At 45.0% G+C, this 20,311-nt stretch overlaps 1 protein-coding gene across 1 annotated transcript in view; it reads right to left on the minus strand.

Moving 5' to 3' along the window:
- The window catches only part of septin9b (septin 9b), a 69,050-nt gene that overhangs the window by 42,748 nt on the left and 5,991 nt on the right, over positions 1-20,311 (minus strand). Inside the window, exon 2 of the mRNA XM_079999149.1 lies at positions 9,521-10,210. Within this exon, the coding sequence (XP_079855275.1) occupies positions 9,521-10,210 (690 nt within the window). The remainder of the gene's footprint in view (positions 1-9,520; positions 10,211-20,311) is intronic.

The raw sequence follows: 20,311 nt of genomic DNA on the forward strand, positions 1-20,311 counted from the left end.
CTCTCTCTCTCTCTCTCTCTCTCTCTCTCTCTCTCTCTCTCTCTCTCTCTCTCTCTCTCTCTCTCTCTCTCTCTCTCTCTCTCTCGCCCCTTTGTGAGAAAAGAAAACACACAAACTACCTTTCCTCCCACGATCTGCTGGCACCTTTCAAACAGACACAACAGGACAAATAGATGGAGATTTTTGTAAAAAAAAAAACAATTTTCTTGAAAAATAGGAAGCACCCAGTGTAGCATCAGTGTGTACTCACAAATTGCCTCAAAGTATGTCGACATTAAATGAAAGGAGTGAAAAATATAGTCAAATATTTTTCCCAATTTTGGTTTTTATTTTGTCATTTTGCTGATTTACAGTTAATAATCATCATCGTCATCATCCTCATCATCATCATCATCTTTATTTGCACCGCACCTTTCTTACACAACATGCAACTCAAAGCGCTTTACATTAATAGAGGGCAACCAAATAGTAAACGAGCAAACAAGCTAAAGCAACGCATTTAATTAAAAAAAGTCTCTTTCAGTTTTGGGTCATCAATTCAGACCTTATATAGTCACCCACATATAAAGAATACAGGATAACAGATCCATAAAGGTACAATGAGATAAAATGAGGCGTAAGTTGTGGAGCTAGTTCTGTTGGACAACTTGACGGCGCCACACGCTTCCACGCCCCTCATGGGCCGGCCTATTCAAGCAGCCAATCCCTGCTGCTCTATCTGCTTTGCTGCCTGCTTGCGTGCTGCGCTCCCTTCACCTCCCCTGCATCCACCCTTTCAGATCTACTCTTCGATCCGATGGGGGGATTCAAGCTCATCACTGCTATATTTCTAGCTCACTAAGTATGTTTATGTATGTCAAAGTATGTCTGAAAAGTATGATGGTAAATATATAATGATCATTTTAAAGTAAATCTAAGAGTTGTTTGTCTGAACTTTAGGAAATTATAGAGTATTAAAATGAAAAAAACGACTTTGTTGTTGACATAATTTGATGTCTTTTCCAGATTTCTGTCAGCTCAGCAGGGCTATAATTCAATTTTGTCAATTTGTATTTCTAAGCGAACGCAATGCACGACTCGCCATTAAATGTAGTTTTGTCACCGCCCTGTTGCCAAGATAAGCCGTTGCAATTCCCTCCCTCTCTGTGAGATAGGGACGGAACCTACCTGGTCCCCCCGAATATCTGGAAGATGAAAAAGACGGAGGCTCGGCCCAGGGAGGGTGCAGATCATTCCAGATAACCGCCAAGCGTCTTATCTTGCTCTGCCGCGGCGAGCCTTGATGGCCCCGTATCCTAGCGGCGGAAAAATCACCATAAAAACAATAGCTGATAAATAATAATACCTGCACGTGAGGCGTGCGTGTCAGTGCGGTGGCGTTTATTTTGTGTATGTCTAGTGTTTGATTGGTTTGGAAGAGGGATGGACCTGCGGTTTCATCCCACATGGACAAAGTATTCACCTAAGTGTTCCGCTGTTACAGTACTTTAATTACTTTTTAGGTATATTTGTAAGTTATTAAATAAATTATTTATTACAATCTGTAAGTCAATCTATGTTATCTGTTATCACAAAATATCCACTCAGAATCCAACAAATTTCATTACTTTTTCAATAATCCGTGGCACGGTGGCGCACTGCTGCCACACAGCAAGAAGGTCCTGGGTTCGATTCCCGCCTGGGGCGCTGTTGGCGCCGTGCTCCGGCGGGTTATCTCCCAAATAGGAGCCTTTCTGTGTGGAGTTTGCGTGTTCTCCCCGTGCTCACATGGGGTTTCCTCCACCTCACGTCAGTAAGGACCCCCACCAAAAACATGCACCCGTCATCGTCTGACCAGCGATGGACATTATCACCTGGTCCCCGGGCGCGTCCACGTATGCTGCCCACTGCTCCTGGCTGTGCCCCCGGAGGAAGGACAAGCCAGGATGGGTCAAAAGCAGAGGAGCCATTTCACCGGCCGCCATCAAAAGCATGTGTGTGTGCAAGCATGTGTTGTAGTGTGGTGTGTTGCTTGATAAATAAAGACTGTTTCTTCTTTCTAATCCACTCGTTTATTCTTACTTGTCTTGGTCAATACTTTTGGTACTCAAGTACATGTATCTGTACTTACTTAAGTTTATTCAGACTTTTGACTTTTACTCCACGACATTTCAAAGCAAAACTGTTCTCAGCGTTGTACTCCTCTACATTTCGAATACAATCCCAGTTTTTTTTAAATCTGGAATAATATCATATGGTATATATTTCAAAATCAAGCCAAATCATGAGGACCTAATTTTCTGAACCAATCAGACTGCATATTCCCATATAATACGTCCGTTGTATCAGGCTTTGAGATATGACAAGTGAACTTTTAATACTTTAATTACGTTTAAGAGCAAGTACTTATATAGTTTTACTACAGTCATTCTGTGTCATGGTATTTGTACTTTGACTTAAGTTAAAGGTCTAAGTGTTTCTCCCACCACTCAGTAAAAACGCTGAGTCCTGCCGACCCTATGAAGCCCATGCAGCCTGTTGGGGTAATAAAGCTGTGGTAGTGGGAGGGGTGGTGGGACGAGTGGGGACGACAGAACAGGACCAAGGTCTTCCAGCAGCGATGGGAACCTACTTTAACCCCTGACTCCCCCCTGACACTAAGTGTAAACTCTCACTTCCGAGAGCTGCATGCGGGGACGTGTGTGTGTGTGTGTGTGTGTGTGCGTGCGTGCGTGTGCGTGTGTGTACGTGTGCGTGTGTGTGTGTGTGTTTAAATAAATATCTGGAGCAAGAGGAATATTTCGCCTTAACCCGGCTAAACCCGGTAATAATGCGAAGGAGAAGGAGAACAGACGGTGAGGAAGCAAACACACGTTTGATTCCAGCCAAACATGTTTCAAATGAAAAGTCACGTTGCTGCTGATAGTTCATTAATAGCTAATTAAGTCAAATAGTGTAAATACAACAGGGAAGAGAAAGAAAGAATTTGATAATATAATGATATATACATATATATATATATATATATATATATATATATATATATATATATATATATATATATATATAAAATTTGTTTTAATTATTGAATCACGTTCTTTAAGTATATTGGAAATGTTATTCCATAACCAATAAACAGCCGTAATGGTACAGCTAATATTCAAGCATGTCTTAGTTAAATGCTAAATAAAAAATAAAACAATGTTAAATGATAAAACCAAAAACACTTCAGGAGGGTGTCTTTCTTGCCATCGTAAGGTGACCAAAACAGTGTTTTGAATTTTTATTACATTTTGTAGCTATGATTTGGAAATGTTTGTCTCAATAACAGTGCAATGCAATCAACCAAGAGTATCTCAAGCAAGTGGCTTCGTAACCATTTTCTTGAGGAACAGAGACAGAAAAATGTGAGAGGAAGAGGTTCAGGTGCTCTTAAAGACGATGACATCACCTGCCTGCCAGGGTTCAGTCTGAGTGGCTTCACCTGTCACACAGCTACCCCTGGCGGCCACCTCAGGACCTGCACCCAGACTGGCTCAGACTACTACGAAGGGTGTGCGAGTTCAGTCAGCGGGACGTGTTGTTTAAACAAGAAACTTGACAAAGTAGTCCAGTGTGTCACTGACCAGAAAATAACATTTAACTTAACGCCTACAATGCTCTACAGTGTGATGAGATCAAATTGTCTGCTTGACCCTGCAAATCCTGCAAAAGTCCCATCGACTGGCAATCCAGTCTGAGGCAACAAGATGTGTGAGAGCCCACTAGTAATGTTAAGTACTTTTTTCATGGAAAGTGAAAGAGGCAGACCAACTGTAATGATTCTCTCCAAAACAGATAAATGCCGCGGCCGGAAAAGCAAGGTAGTAGTACAAATCATTGGAACAGTTTCTCCTCTGTCCTCCGTGCTCGCTCCTCAGCGTCCAGTTGACGCTGCATCTCTAACGCTTGGCCTCAGAGCTGCAGAGACTCGCTTACGTCGACAGACAGTCCCAGACGAGACCGCCGCTTCAAAAGCACACGGAGGCAGTACACATAATCTAATCTAATCTCATGATCCATCTCTAGCACTCTTTCTATCTTTCTTTCCCTTCGTCTCAGAGCGATTCGCTGACAGGTAGCAATAACTAATGGTCGGGGATCTGTCCAAAGCAATTAGACTGGGAGAGGACTGACCCCGGATGTGGCTTCTCCTTAGGGTGTTTGTGTGTGTGTGTGTGTGTGTGTGTGTGTGTGTGTGTGTGTGTGTGTGTGTGTGTGTGTGTGTGTGTGTGTGTGTGTGTGTGTGTGTGGAATATGGACAAAAAAACAACAACACATCCGTACAACTGAAAGTGTGAGTGTGTTGGTGTTTACACAAGCCCGTGTGCACGTGTTTGCGTGTGTGTACGTGCAGGCGAGTGTGTGAGCGCCTGCCCTTTCCTGTGACCCGCAGACAGGCAGAGACAAATCGCTCAGTGTCCCTCGCTGCCCTTTCTCCGCCTTCAGAAGGTCACTTGAAATCAAAAGACGAATTGCTTCATTTGCTCCCTGGTCCATAAAGACCATGTGCCCTCATTAGAAAACAATCGTCCCACTGGATAATCTGTTTATTTAGGCAGTCGGGACTAGAGATTTTGCTACGTCGTATCTACGTAATATCCGGCCGCGTCCGAATGGAATCAGGGAAGTGGGTTTTTTTTTTTGTCAACATCAAATGCGGAAACGAGCAGCAAGAACCTTCTTTTAGATGCCACACTGATCATTTTTATTACTCCAACTTGTTGGGATTTGGTTGCGACTAAGAGCCCTGGAGCAGGTGTTAACAGTGCTCAAGAGCACTGCGGCATAACTACGGCTTGTAGCAAGTGAACAAACAACCTCACTAACCGCTGGGACCAGAAATGGAGTGAAAACAGTGAGAAGAGGTTTATTTTTTGAGACTCTTTTCCTTGACAGTGGAGGCCAGGAAAAGGGAAATATTAGCTCTTGCAAATAATAACTTGGATGCATGCAGGTTTTGCGCAATTTCCTATTTCTGTCCTAATGTGTCCGAATTGTTGATAAAGAGTGTTTAGTTTATTGTTAATTTGTTTAGGTTTGTTCTATATTACTTAATGTTCTTGTTTATTTTCAGGTTTATTTTTATTGTTTATATTTTGGTTTATTTATTGTATACAATTATTTTTCGGTTTATTTTACTGTTTATTGTTATTTTTCTATTTTTTGGTTTATTTTGGTATTATTTTTCTAGCTATCGTTTATTTTGGGGTTTATTTTTATTGTTATTTTTTAGGTTTACTGTATATTGTATATTGCTTTTTCTTTCTTTATTGAATATTGCAATATTTTCAATTTGATTGTATTACTTTATTATGACGGCCTATTGTTTTTGCATGAGCCACCTCTGTCTTACATTGGTCACTGTAACTTCTGACCAATATAGTGCTGTTTGAGATAGAGAAACGTTATCTGTATCTTCATTCAATAAAGGAATATTTTTCTGCTCATACTACAATATAATTACGTCATCTTGTGGGCTTGAGGCGGATGAATGTGCCCGCGGCTGGACTATTCCCCTCTGAGAGCGGGAGTTGTAACAACTCTCACTCCAATTTCATCTTAAAAAAAACTTTACAGGTTATGGGCTGTAGCTCCCCGGGCCACTTAGCGTCTAGAGATGGTGGACAGATAAGTGGCGGCGGACAGATCAGCTCTGTGTGATGTAAAATGTGATTACGCCAGCCTTCCCTATCAAGATAAAGCCTCCTGTCTCAGCAGACACTTTGCTGCGGAGCAGATACTGATCAGAATGTTTTAACTGTGTCGGCGGTCAGTTGCCTGCAGCTCTCCTCAACCCAAACCACAACTTTCAAATGCATGTGGCTCTGACACAGGCAGTGAAAGGTGAAGTTATCGTTTTCTCATCTTATCTTGTTAAAAATGTTTATGTTCAGTGAGCGCTGTTAATCGTTATTAATAGCGATGCAAGACTCAAATGATTTGTTCGTAGCGGAGAAATCTTCGACGACGAGGGAGTCTGGAGTCGCTCGTGCAAAAGATTGGGCAAGCGAGTTAATCTTCAGCTACAGATTGAAGAGTAATTGAGAATAATTACCAAAGACTAAATTAAAGTTCAAGGCAAAAAAAGGTCCTGGAATTTGACATTATTCATATTGAATGTTACTGATTTGTTGTGACATCAAAAACGAAGAATCGGGAAATCAAACAACTCTTTTTACCGAATCTCAAAAAGCAACAGTCCAGTCCAACTTTTCATCACTAGTTATTAATAGTCATTTCAAAAGGAAAATCACCCCCATCCAGCCATAATAACCCTAGGTGCCCCTTGTTTATTTTCGCGCTACAGTATAAGTTATGAAATTGTTTAGTTCAAAGGCAGTTTAAAGACAGAACAGGATATCGGGTCACGGAAAAGTGGGAGGTTTTGGGATGGAATTTAATTCATTAAATAGCTACCCTATGTTTATGAGATACTGAAATACTGTCCATGACATGCGCTCATGTTAGTGTGTGTAAACAAGTGGGTAATGGGGATCTCCTTCCGTGTGTGTGTGTGTGTGTGTGTGTGTGTGTGTGTGTGTGTGTGTGTGTGTGTGTGTGTGTGTGTGTGTGTGTGTGCCTATTCATCCAGCTCTGAGCAATGTTGGATCAAAGCAGGAAACTTCACTGGTTCGGAAACCGACACGGAGATCACATGATCGCATGATCCCGGCGAACAGGAAGTGCAGCGGAGTGAGGTCACTTCGCATGGGAAACAAACCCTGACAGAACACGGAAGGAAGCCCAGGACGAGCGTTTGCACATGTGGGTCTGTGTGTGTTCGTGTGCATGTGTGCGTATGTGTGAGCTAATTTCCTCTTCGGAAAACTGAGTGCAGGAGGTGGATTAAGCAGTTTATCTAATGGACACTGGCGATAATCTGAGAGGAAAAAAAACCTTCTTGTGACAGAAATGTATAACTATTTAAACTTAAATATTGATGTAATCAATTATTTTTTGTTCTAAAAAATGAGTTGCAGCTAAAATAAAACTTCATTTTTTTCTAACCAAAGCTTTATTTTGAGTGACTGGCATCAGAATCGTTCTTATTGATTAAATCCGTACCGCATCAATTTAAAAGATTTTGATACCGATCACTGGTCCCAATGATGGAAAAAAAGGGTTTCGGTAAAGAAAATATCAGATTTTTCTTTTATGTTGAGTTGAGTTAAGCTAAGCGCAGTGCTTTGGAGTCAATACAGTGTATCCTTTAGTAATATACTTAAAGCTGTAATATGTCTAAGTGCTATGATGTTTTCCTGGTTTTGTTTGTTTTTTTCTAAGCTGGTTCTAAGCCAGGGGGTTCTATCAGGGTGGGCCCGGTTTCAGTCCCTCGACCCCACAGGCAGGTCACCCTTCCCTTAGCCCCCTAATAAGGCTCCCCCCCTGTGGGCAAATAACTGGCTGCATCCCCCCCCTCCCTTTGGAGGGAGTGGGAACCAGGAAAAGGCTTTAGGAGGGGACTGGGAGTGGACATATATCACACAGATACAGAATACACACAAACACACACTCACACACACGCACACACACACACACACACACACACACACACACACACACACGCACACACACACACACACACTCACACAGTGTAATGCAATAACCGTGTATAGCACTATACTATTGTAATAGTACTGTAATAACATTGTGGGCGCTATAATAATTTAATAAATGATACCTACTCATCCATTGTTATCCATGCGGGTCTTGTACATATATTTATTCATGTTGAACAGACTATCTATCTATATTTATGCACACAGCCCATTCTCTTAACCATACTGCCATTTAGCCCCATCTATTGCCTTCTATCCGGTGCGTAGAATCACCTCTTGCATATTCCTGGCAGGGCAGATAATACCAACGGAAACACGGCGATCACATGCTCGAGCGTCAGGGCTCCTTTTGTCATTTCGCTGCAGGTTATTTACGAGGTCACAAAGTCGCTAGTCGTTAGCTTTTTCCGCCGCGAGAGGCTCGGCCCATCTGATAAACAACTCAACACGGACAGCAGCTGTGGCCGAGGCCCCCCTCTCATTTGGGGGCTCACATCGGGGAGCTCTAAGTCAAAAACAGAGCTGCTCGTACGGGGATCCAGGTCGTTTCGGAGGCGAGGTGACACTCCGCACCGTGACCTGGGGGGTTAGATCATAGTTGGCCACCGCTGCTTCTTTCCCTTTCGTTTACAGGAACTTTGTGACGAAGCTCCATAGGTACTCAGGCGGCATGTTTACTTTTCTGTCTGCGCACACAAGTGTTTATGTTCTAGGTGCACGCACCATTTGGGATTGCGTTGCTTGTGAGTGTGTGTGTACACGCCTGCGTTATGCTTTTATATGATAATAAAACCCAAATGGGGTTTTTGCTTTGCCACCTTGCTGGAGGACAGGGTTTGCCTCATGCATCCATTGATTTCCCTCCAACTCCTCACGCTGGGGGGCGGGGGGAGCCAATGGCTATGCGTATGTTGAAGCAACAAATTATATAGTCGGGGCAATGACCCTTTTAAAAAGAGATGTACAGCGGTGATTAACGGTGGTAAGCCTGGGAAAACATTTCACACATATGGAATGTGTTTATGTAATGACGACAAAATCAATTCCAGTGCAGAGAAACACGCAAAGTCGTTCATATATTTGCGTCATTGCAAAAAAGAGCGTTCCTGGAACTTCGCATGAACTCAAACTAACGCACTTGGAGGTAGTGAATTGGGCCGCCATGTGCCTTTCTAGATTCGATAGTGTTACAGTACTAAGATTCTGGGCCTCCCTTGCTCATTGGTCTGAGATTGTGCTCCCCTTGAATTTCAACTGTGATATTCAATGGAGCTGGGAGGTATAGAGCTATAGGCAGATGTTGCAAAATATGGGAAAGTTGCATTGATTTTGAAATACAGGAACCCTTTGCCCCCCTCCTTGTTGATTGTTACCTTTAATACAACACTGTACATAAGTAGCGCTTCCACTTCTCATATCAACAGAAAAAAAGTTCCACTATCGTATGAGACACGGACCCAAATGTCTCTCTGGCCGCGCCACACAGACAGGCTGTCTGCTGGGCGTACTGACAGATGGTCCTCCGTGGACTGGCTAACTTGCACAACTGACAGACAACACAGACATTGGGCTTTAATCAAACTGCTGTCTCCTGTTACCGAAACCACTCCAGAGAGCCAGAGCCGTGTGAGATCCGATCCCCTCAGCCTCTTTGTGAGGCCGGAGGAGGAGGAGGAGGAGGAGGAAGATGATGGAAAAGTAGGAAGGAAAAGCAGAGATGATGTATTCTGGAAAATGGCTGTTTTTTTTGGGGGGGGGGGGATTCCCCCCTTACTGGGATTTGCAAACTAATAAACAGCTGCAGTTTCAGAGGCAGTTCCAGTGTTATCATTTATGATAGACAGACAGACAGACAGACAGACAGACAGACAGACAGACAGACAGACAGACAGACAGACAGACAGATAGATAGATAGATAGATAGATAGAAGGGGTCTTACTGTCGGGGTTGGGGGACTTGCGTCCCGCCTGATTGGGCGAGGAGCAGCGGAAGGTGGTGACGATGGAGCTGTGGTGGGGGTTGGGGTGGTGCGGGTGGTGCACGGCTGGGTGGTGTCCGTTGTTCTCCGCCGGTGCCCGGGTGATGCTGATCTCGGGCTTGCGCACGTCCCCGGGGCTGGGGGGCTCGAACCTGCGGGTGTGGTTCTGCTCGGGGGTCCGGGCGGCGGTGCCATTGTTGTTGTTGTTGCCCTCGTTGCGCCGCGTGACGGGCGAGTCAGAGGGCGTCTTGGCGAATGTCACCTCGCGCTTGTGGCCGGGGGTCTCGGGGGTCCGCGAGTGGCCCAAGACCTCGGGGCGCCGCTGGGCGCCGCCAGCTGCGAAGCGGATGGAGCCCGGGCTGGTGGCGTTGTCCAGCTGCTTGGTGGAGGACGAGGAGATGTCGATGGAGAGCTCAGAGCGGCGTGACACTGGCTCGGGGGTCTTGGAGCCTCCTCCGCCCATGATGGAGCGTGGCTGGGTGTAGTTGTGGTTGTTGTTGTTGGAGGCCGGGGCGGCGGTGCCCAGGTCGCGGTAGTAGATGCTGGTGGGGGACATTGCGTTGCGGTGGGGGGAGTTGGTTGTCCGGCGGGACCCGGGCGAGGAGTGGGAAGAGGTGTCGACGTCTTCCACCTCGAAGGACCGCTTCAGAGCTGCGGTGGGGAGGGGAGGAACAATCACACATCAGCAAACAGTCATTTCTTCCAGCAAAGACCATTGAACTACCATCGCAGCACTACCACCAGGCTCCAAACCCTTAAACGACACTTTAATCCTCAGCTACATTACCTCTCATCGGAGATTCCCATTTCTTTTAACCACTTTTTATTAACCACATTCATGGGTTAAAGATTGTTTACTGCAAGAATGAACAACTCCGTAAAATGTCCATCAAAAGGGTCAAAGCAAATAATTGGGCTGTAAACAAACTTTATTTTTTGTTCTGAAATCCGACCGTCGGCTGTATCCGAGTAGGAAACTGCCTGAGGTTTGCGGTTGGGGGAAATTGCTGGAAAGGCAATTTAGGTAACAACACAAAACCCAGCAACACTACCAATTAGGCAATACCTTTGTAATGTTGTTAACACACCCACGGACGTCAAGAGTTGCAGGGCCTATGACTAAACGCAGAAGGTTTCTACCTATTAACAGTACTATTTTCCTTGTATTCCAACTGCACATGGCAAGGCAATGTCCATTTAAACGTTGCTGTGCACCATTAGTTGGCCCACATGTGGCAGAATTTTACACAGATCCATTCCACAGAAGGAGTTACACATGCACTAAGCCAAAAATCTCAATGCCAAGCCAGAAAAAAAACCGTCTCCTTCTCCTTGAATCTGGTCCATCAAATTACCGGAGGAGACATCAGCAAAACGAATCAAATACCATGAGATGAGGAAGCACACAAAGGCTGCCCCTTTGGTCAGCCGTGGCATGAGAAGAAAGCCGCAATGTCCGTGCTGAAATTTCTGAAGTTACTTGAGAGGGGTCGCCCACTGGGCAGAGTGCACTTGCTTGAGAGTCAACTTGAATCCGACTTCCGTCTTCGGTGCGGTTGTGCCGAGGCCATGGCCACGAGGTGTTGGCCTATTATAATGACACGCTACATTGGTTGGGACCAGCCAAACTCACGCACAGGAACGGAGGAGCCTCCTCCATTTTTTTTTACTCTGTTTTGACTCTCAGGTCCAAGGTTTCTGCATGATTGCGGTTATACGTCTGCACATGTAACTATGCTTGCATGTGTTCCGCGTTAATGTCAATAAAAAGCGTCTTGTGCCGAATACTAATTGGCATGTGCATATTTTAAGTTGATATACACACAGGGAGGGAACCGTGCCCTAATTCCATTGGCCTGCATGTAATGCTGGCGCTCTCTGAAGGGAACGCAGAGCTAAAGACAAACACATCAAACGCCCCTCCACGCCACTACCGCTAATCTAATTTACCGCTATAAACAGCTTTGTTCCGACAAAGCAGACAGCCGATACACTTTGCCCTCTGAGAGAATTTCGGGCGCATTCGCGAGCGCTAACATCTCCGTCTCCCCGCAACCCACCACACCAAGGAGAGGCTAAATCCGCCTCGGGATTAGATGTCTATGTCTGAATGCGTTCATTTTATTTTTTATTTTTTGCGTCGTGTGGTGATTTATTTTCGCTACAGGCCCGTGGCCTTCATTTATCTAGACTTTAAAAATGTGCTCTGTCACGGTTGCCCGATCGTCTGCTGCTTTCTCTGGCACTGACTTCGGAGCTCGCTTCAATTTCTTCAATGCACAGCATCTGGCTGAGGCCTGAAAAGCACACAGAAGCCCTTAATGCGAGAAATAACTGCAAACAAAAGGTTTGAATGGAATTTAACTGATATTTTCTCACGCTTCCAACACTTGTATTCCTCACAGAGGTCTCCTGAGAAAAAAAAATTCTTCGCCATTTTCCATTCAACGGGGACGTTACGTAAGTATATAAATTTGCGGATGGACTTTTTCAGACTTTTATGGTGCTTTGTTGAAAGATGCTGTAACATGTAATATTTTCTGGGTTATATACAGCAATAATAAAGCGAGTCGTTCGCAAGTGCCGTCCAAACCGCACTCGCCACCGCCACTAGACTGCCTCCCGCCTAACCCCGATCCCCCCTTCTCTCCCTCCCCCCATGTGCTTTATGACTGTCGATAGAGCCCAAGGCCGCCGCCGCTTTCAACTTGGGCCAGAGCGAGAGCTTTGCGCTTGCCAAATTCTGTCTGCCTGCTTCGTACGGAGCCACAGGCTGTGCACGACGGCGCTGTATAGCAAAGGCGTTCATTTTAACGTCCCCCGAGAGCCCCTGCGCTTTATGGGGCTGCCTGAGAATGGCCTAATATGTCATGACATACACGCTGCAGCCTCCTGGAACGTCTGGGGAAACGCTGTAAAAGTGAGAGCGCAAACCAAACACGGATGCAATTTTTTTTTGTTTTGTCAGAATTAGTATTCACAGTAAGGATCAACGAGTAAGAGACGATCCAGGACGTTGTTTTGCCAGTGAGGGTTTCTATTAGTCTCTTCTCAGCTTTTTTCCCTTGATTGCAGCCGTTTAAAGGAGATGAATGGAGCAGCGTTTTCCCCCGTGAAAGGAGAGTTTGTTTATGTGTGAAGGTCCTGCCCCTATCAGCGGCGGAATGGCCCGGGCTGGATTTAAATCGTATTAAGCACAGGTCAAGCGTCACTTAATAGGTGAAGAAATAACATTTTCAGAGGATCTGCCGCTTTCATTCACTTTCCCCTAGTGCCTATCATTGCAAGAATCTCAAACGATCTGTTCTGGGTGAACAAATAATTGAAATGATTCAGGAGTCTCGAGTCACTCCGGAAGGAAAAGTCCTTTATTTGTTTCTTTGCGAATTGGAAACTGCAGCCAGGCAGTGAGGCTTCAACTGAGCCTTTCCTTTTCAGAAAATTTGATTTTTGCGAATCACATTAAAAAAGTGTGAAGGTTAAAAGATCTTTGATCGATTTTGCATTCTTCCCCCTAAATCAATGATCCTAACAGAATTTAACAGTGTTTTGGTTTTTTTTTGCAAGAATTCCGTGTCCGACAGAGCTGAACTCTCATGACTCTCGTTCATCATCCGCCAGAAGTCCTCCCTCGCTCACTGTGCATTACACTGACTGAATCAAATGAACAAAGAATCGGCAAAATCAAACAACTCTTTTTACTCAGTCACTCTGCGAGTCACTCGTCTGGAACCGAATCTTAAAAAAAGAGTCGAACCTATCATCACTGGCACTTATTACTCAAATAATTGTGTTTTCTACCGTCTCCAACTTTTGCCAAAGTCTTCTTTGTTATTGGACTTCCACTCTCCCAAATAAAGCACATGTAACCAGACCGTCTGAACGTAGGGTATCCCCAGCATGGGCTTTCACAAGTGCCAGGTTGGGAAGCAATGGGAGAAACCCTCCTGAAGAGCAGCCTCGTTCCTAGTGAGGCAGCATTCCCAGACTATGAGTTGGAAAAGCCCAGTGCATCCGGTCGCCGTGGAATCTCGTTAACAGCGGTCGGGAGTGTCGTTGGCCTGGGATCCATCAAACACCTTCCACCCTCTAGTGTCCAGGGCAATATCTCCCACAGGGCTGGGCGATAGTTCAATAATATCTGTGATTGACTTTCTATGGTATTGTACTGCCGTGGTTTGAGATAATAACAGGGTTTAGGTTGAATTTGAGTTATAGTTCAATGTCGTATGTCAAGTTTCCAGATATTTCAATGTGATGAACCTCATTTGGATTCTTAAACATGGGTTTTTGAATATACAGTACACGCAAATATCAGACGATCATTTTTATTATAAACTCTTCCCTATCATCCGGCTCTAATCTCACACGGTCTTCAGGTTGTTTCGAGCTCGTTAGCTCGGGTGCGTAGATGAGCGGACTCTATCTTTTGGCATTATCACACGGACTCAAGGACACAAACAGAGAGTATTATATCAACACCAGGTGAGGTAATAGGAGATAGTGGCGTGTTGTCCATGTCAGCTGTGAGAGGAGGATAGGAAAGCAAGGTGGGAGAGTGAGAGAGAGAGAACGAGGAGTGAGAGAATTTCTTTGGTGAAAGATTTTTGCATTCAAATTTGTGATTGAACTTTGAGAGGTCAGGCTTTTTATTTCTCTGGGTGTCTAGACTGAGGAAGCAGGTCTCAGGTCTCCACAGACAGTCTGTTACAGCTGAGGAGTGAGCTGCTCTCCACTGGGAACTGGGAGCTTTACACATTAAGGTCACATTAACATTGAAAGACAGTGTGGAAAGTGAAAATGGTCTGCTAAGTATATCAATGTCAAATAAATCTGTAAATAAATAAATAAATAATCACATATATACATATATTAGGACTGTCAAATATTAAAATGATTAATGGCATAATCACATGAGATATTTGTGTGGTTATCACGATTATTGTAATATTTTAAAAGAACCAAATTTGACCCTCAAGAAAGATATTTCTATTTAAAAAGTTGTGCACTGAGTTATAACCATACTATGATTTGATTATTGAGAACAGAAACATGACATATTTTTTATCACAATGTATTCAATTGCATTTTCACCATAAACAAGCCGCCATCGTTCTCCTCAAGGGCCAAAATAACTAATTTTCCTCGGTGGACCTTTCTAAACATATGGAAGTATATGGAGGCTTATTTTCTTTTCAACATATGAAAAATGCACAACGGCGGCGACCAGATTGCATCTGGTTGCCTGGGGCAACTGGGCAACCGTGATTGTCGGCCCTGATACTGTATCTGTCTGTGTGCCTGCGTTCCCCTTCTTGAGTTTCAATGCAAGGATTACTAACAACCATGACATAAGCTACAATAAGTACTTTTTTATACATGTCATTTATCAACTTAACTTGAATTCTGTCACATTCCAGCTGTATAGACCATTAAAGAGCAATAGTCATTTGCAAAGACAACCGCACAGACCACGTTGCTTAGCCTTACAGTACGTAGCCTTGAACTCTCAACCAATGTCATAATTACAGCCCAGAGGAAGAAGTTAATTGTTCAATACATCACAATTAAGTTCAATGTATAGTAACCTCGAGTGCCTTAACAATGTACCGTCTACACGCACTTTGAGGCTTAGCTAGTGTCAACAGCAGCGGAGTGCGAGTCCTTGTGGTCAAAGTTGAAAAAATAAAACAAAAAACCCTGCTTGACAAGGCAAGGCCAAACAAAAAGTGGTAGAATTACACTCTCAAGATATTCTGCTTGGTCAGTCAAAAGCTTAATGCTAGGCTGTCAAAACCCCCGTACTTCCTCCCCTGCCCCGCTGACCGAGCTGGGCCGACTTAACGCGGACCCACAGTGCTGAGATTTACTCTGCGGTTCTCTCCCGGTCTGGCCGACACCCTGTGTCCGGCACCAAGGAATTCTGGGAAAGGTTAGAGGTGTTGGCTGAGGGGCGGGATAAAGGATCATACAAAGTGTGACAACGTTGTTCCATTCTCCAGGTCAGTGATTAAGTTTCAGTGCTTAAAAAGGGCGACCTGAAGCCAAATCTGCACCTCGGGGCAAATTTCCCATGTGACTGAAGAACTCAGAGCTCAGAGTCGTTCAGGTAACTGTCGAATATTTGATATACAACGCTTGGCTCCGGGCTCTCCGGGTCCGGACCCTTGGCAGGTAAGGCCTTGTTCTCCTGCTTTGATCAGCCACTGGTTAACGCACCCCGTCAATGCCACAATGGGATTGATTTACATCGGTGACCAGCGAGAATCGGAGAGGTTGGCCGCATTCCAGTTTAACACCTGTTAACACACACCAGTGGCGGTTCCAGTGTGATATGGAGGTGGAGTGTGAGGGAGAGGGGGAAAGTGACTGGGCATTGAAAGTAACACAGGAATGATGAGGTCCCGTACGGAGTTCAATTCATTTCAGTGACCGCAAAGAGACACCATCCAAATTAGGAGATCGAACTCTTTTAATTAACATTAGACTGAAAAGTATTCTTTACGAGGACATGGGATCTGTAATTGAACATCCCAGCAGTGAGCTGTTCTGAGCCCTGTTGATCGTCTGGGTGATCCTGTGTGTGTGTGTGTGTGTGTGGATGTAGAAAAATTTCAGATCTAGAGTTTAGTTTGAATAGCAGCCAGCGGAATCATGCAAACAATGATGCCGCGCACAATAACATCCACCCGAGAACGTTGTTCTTTACAAGGCGACCCACCTGGTCAGTTTCCTCTGTGACATGGAAAATGCCTTTTTATATTGAAACGAGCAGTCCACCAACTTGGACTTCTACCCTCGGCTTTGAGTAAGACCGCAGAGGACATTTAATAAAGTGGAGTGTATATTAAACACTCATACTGCACTCACGCACAACATGGCCTCGTGAAACCAACTTACTGTAACAACACAACATCTTTCAACCAAATTTGGACAAGGTACGGCACACAGAAACAGTCCATTCCTCCTTTAAAGCGTCATTCCCTCAGTCTGCCCGAATGCCACATATCCTGTAGAACAGCAACGCACTTCCTCCAAACATAAATATCAGTCCTAACTCACTGGAAGTGAAGCTCGGTTTGTGTTGGCAAACACAGAGAGGCCGATCAGTCCACAAAACCTCTGTAAATCTGCAAACATGGACTTAGTTTGGGCTTTTTTACTGGTGAGTCATCGGCTTCCCCTTTTAGCGGAATCATTTACTGATTTCCAGCAAATCACAAGATAGGGTCCATTGGCCATTTACTTATCGCCTCAACTGAGTCCACTCAACGAGCATTATCATATCTGCAGAGATATTAACCTTTAGGCCCGTCAAATGATCTTCTTTCAGGGCATGAAATTTAGTATTCATTGGAGATATTAAACATTAGGATACACATCAGAGATGTTAGATAACAATATCTGACCCACTAACTGAAGCGTAATGTTATAGGCCAGGCACATGGGTAAAAACAAAATGTTTTTTTCCCCTTCCACATGTGCCTGCAAAGCTCTGTTCTCTCCATGGTATCGCTTCATAGTAGAGACTCAACGCATAGACCCTTTTACTTTACTTTTTTGGGCTTCTACACATGCTCAGAGACAGAGGATCACAACACAGTCGTTCTGTACCGTCAGCTCCCAAAGCATTCTGAGAGAGTGCCATCGGATCGGCCGGGCCCCGCCGACCACCAGCTGGAGGATTGTTCTCTGACGCGAGGGAGGAACAGGATAGAGGGGTCGGAAGGAAAGAAGGAAAATCGTAAAGACAGAATAAAGGGGAGGAAGAGGAATGATGACAACTCCCGACTCGCGTCGGAGACAAACTGTTAGCGAGGGGGTTTGATCGGCCGGACAGATGTTTGCTTTCATCATCGGGGTTCCTGTTGTCTTCCTGGGAACGGTTTCAGTGAAATACGTTGAGGTGACGACGCCGTGTGAAGCAGACAAAGCAGAATTATGTTTGTCTGCGCGTGTTTTATCAACACAAACAGACGTGGACACAGACAGGAGACTGCAACATTATGGGGTAACACCCATACACACACACACACACACACACACACACACACATACGCAAACTGAGAAGATGAAACAATCCAGTTTGAAGGTAACACCCCCAAAATCAATGTTCACAACTTCACAACTATACTATATACTGTGTATATATATATATATATATATATATATACACTGACAGAGACCAAACGGTCAACAATCATATTCACATCAACATTTCATATCATATATATACATATATATATATACATATACACATATATACACATATTTACATATACATATATATACATATATATATACATATATATACATATCAAGAAGGACAAAAAACCAATGAAGTCAATGAAAAGAACAAAACTAAATACAAACCTTCAAAGTCAGATATTATTCCCTCCAAGTGTGGATTCACTCCGGACTCAGACATGCTTGGAGTAACAAAATATTGCTTTGGTTTTTGATCGCTTGTCGTCGCTGTCCTTCCGTAGAGGTCCCCAAAAAGTCTTAACAGTCTTAGCAGCGCAACTCGGTCGAAGCTGTTTTCCCTGACTTCCAACTTCCAGCTCCAGTGCGTATCACTGTAGGCAGACTTCAGAGAGTAAAAAGGCCAAGCCTACTCCCTGCTTCTCCCCTCCTCCTCCACACCCCCACACCCCTCCCGGAGCTCCCTCCCTTCGGCGAGAGTCAAACTCACCTTTTCCCCTGCGCTGACCCTTCACTCCGTGGGCGTGGGTGTGCACGTGTGCTTGCGCACGTGGGCATAGCGTGCATGTGCGTGAGTGAAAGCATCTCCACACGCATCAGATCCCGTCATCCGCGGAGAACCTCCTGCTGCCAAAGCGGCTTTTCAAGGTTTCATTTCCTCCGAGCGTCGTTGAGCACCCACCGGAGTCAACCTGAATTCAAACTCCCGTACCCAATCTCCGTTACAAAGGGTGGCTTCTGGCCCTTCAAGCTGCCCCTCAAAGCCACAGAACGAACTGACCTCCACTTCCGAGTGTCAAAGGCAACACGGAGACTTCGAATAGATAAGATCTTCGGCCCACAGCCTCGAGTAAACAACCTCTACAAGCTCCACGGCGTATTAGAGAGCAGTCGCTTCGGCGCTAGCTGTTGACCGTGAGGGAGAGAAACTCGAGAAAGAGCTTTTCTTTGAGGGAGGAAAGGGACATTTTGCCTATTCGTCCTATTCGGTTTGTCTCTTTGGGCCGTCAAAGGGTGAGTCACGCACCAGCTTGTCTGCTGAACTCGGTATCATCAGGAGGCATCGGCTGGACGGACGCTCTGGACGGAGGAAGCTGATACTGGATCGAATACGCTCTGGACTGAGCTTGTTGACAAGCGACAGTAGCGTTTGATGTTTGGCTATAGTTATAGTTCTTGTCCCCGAAGCCTCTGTTGGGAATTTCAAAGCCGCTCTTTGAGGCGGCAGTGAAATGCGAAAAGGGTGTTTTGAAAGAGAGGTTTTGAAAAAATAACCAAAAGATTGAAGCTGCCCTTGTTTCTATTTGAAAAGGTTTATCGTTTTACTGTGGGATTGCGGTGAGGCGTCTGTTCCCTCAGCGGTGATACTATCGCTTAAGACGGAGTGGCTATTCCAAAGTGTCAACTTCCACGTTGTGACCTGACAGGACTGGAAGTCAGCTCTGTGAGGAATTGCCCCTAGTCCCTTTTCTAATTCCATTTTTCACTCATCACTAATGGTTAACGTGAACAACAATGGAGACACTGATCCCTTGTCAGCGTTCCGGCGGCAACTTTGCCCCAAAGCTTAGACCACAGGAAGTGGACATTTCCATGCGCATTGTACGACGTGTTTAGCCCCCGGTGGCAACGACAAGGCACGGTACCAGCGCCTGTTACTTTTTATAGGGTGTAAGTCAACGGGAAAGCCCTGTTCGAATGAAACGCTTCATTTTAAAGGGCACCAACGGGGCGCAGAGCCCACCTGGTGGCCCCCGACCTCGACACCAGAGGGGTCAGCCCTGTTCCTGCCAAGACATTGTGCATTTATGACATGGTCTGGTTGCTTCGAATAATGACTTTAAGGTGTTTGGCGACATGGACCAGGGCACACGGGCAGACACAGGGTCGTACTGTATGTGCCCTTGTGCTGTGATAATTGCATCTACCCCCAAAACCATCGGAGGGATGTTATTCCGGATGAATATTTATCGACTCGACCCTCTGTGCCCCTATTTGCCAGGTGGGGTGTAATTGAAGAACCATACTGGAGTAAAATTGAGTTTTATCACACACACTGATAGTACCTTACCATTTCCCTGATGATATCTCCCATTTTTCTGACGTTTGTATGGTGTCTGTATTTTGGGGTTTTGGAAAATTCAAACAATACAGTATGGTGAGAAACCTACCTGGTTATTATATTACGTATGCCGGAAATGTATTTCTGTCAAAGGCATTTAATTTGTGTCTAAATTAACAAATCAATTTGACGGCCTTACAGTCCTTTATAGCCTGGTCTGAATGGATCTAGTCAGAATGTCTATTATGTATAAGCCTCACCCATCCTGACAGCTGTGTCCAGGTGTACATAATGTGTCAGTGCATGCATGCGTGTACATGCGTGGTGGTGTGTTTGCGTTCGCCAATTGCATCCATGTTTACCTTCCGCGCAAGTGCGTTCATGTTGGGGCCGATATATCTGTCATGTAGCGCACAGTGTGTGGGCCCCCACGAGGGCCTTCGTGGGCACAGCAAGGCTGGCTGCACTGTAAACCATATGCCACG

Source organism: Zeus faber (genome assembly GCF_960531495.2).
Source record: "Zeus faber genome assembly, chromosome: 4".
Lineage (NCBI taxonomy): Eukaryota > Metazoa > Chordata > Actinopteri > Zeiformes > Zeidae > Zeus > Zeus faber.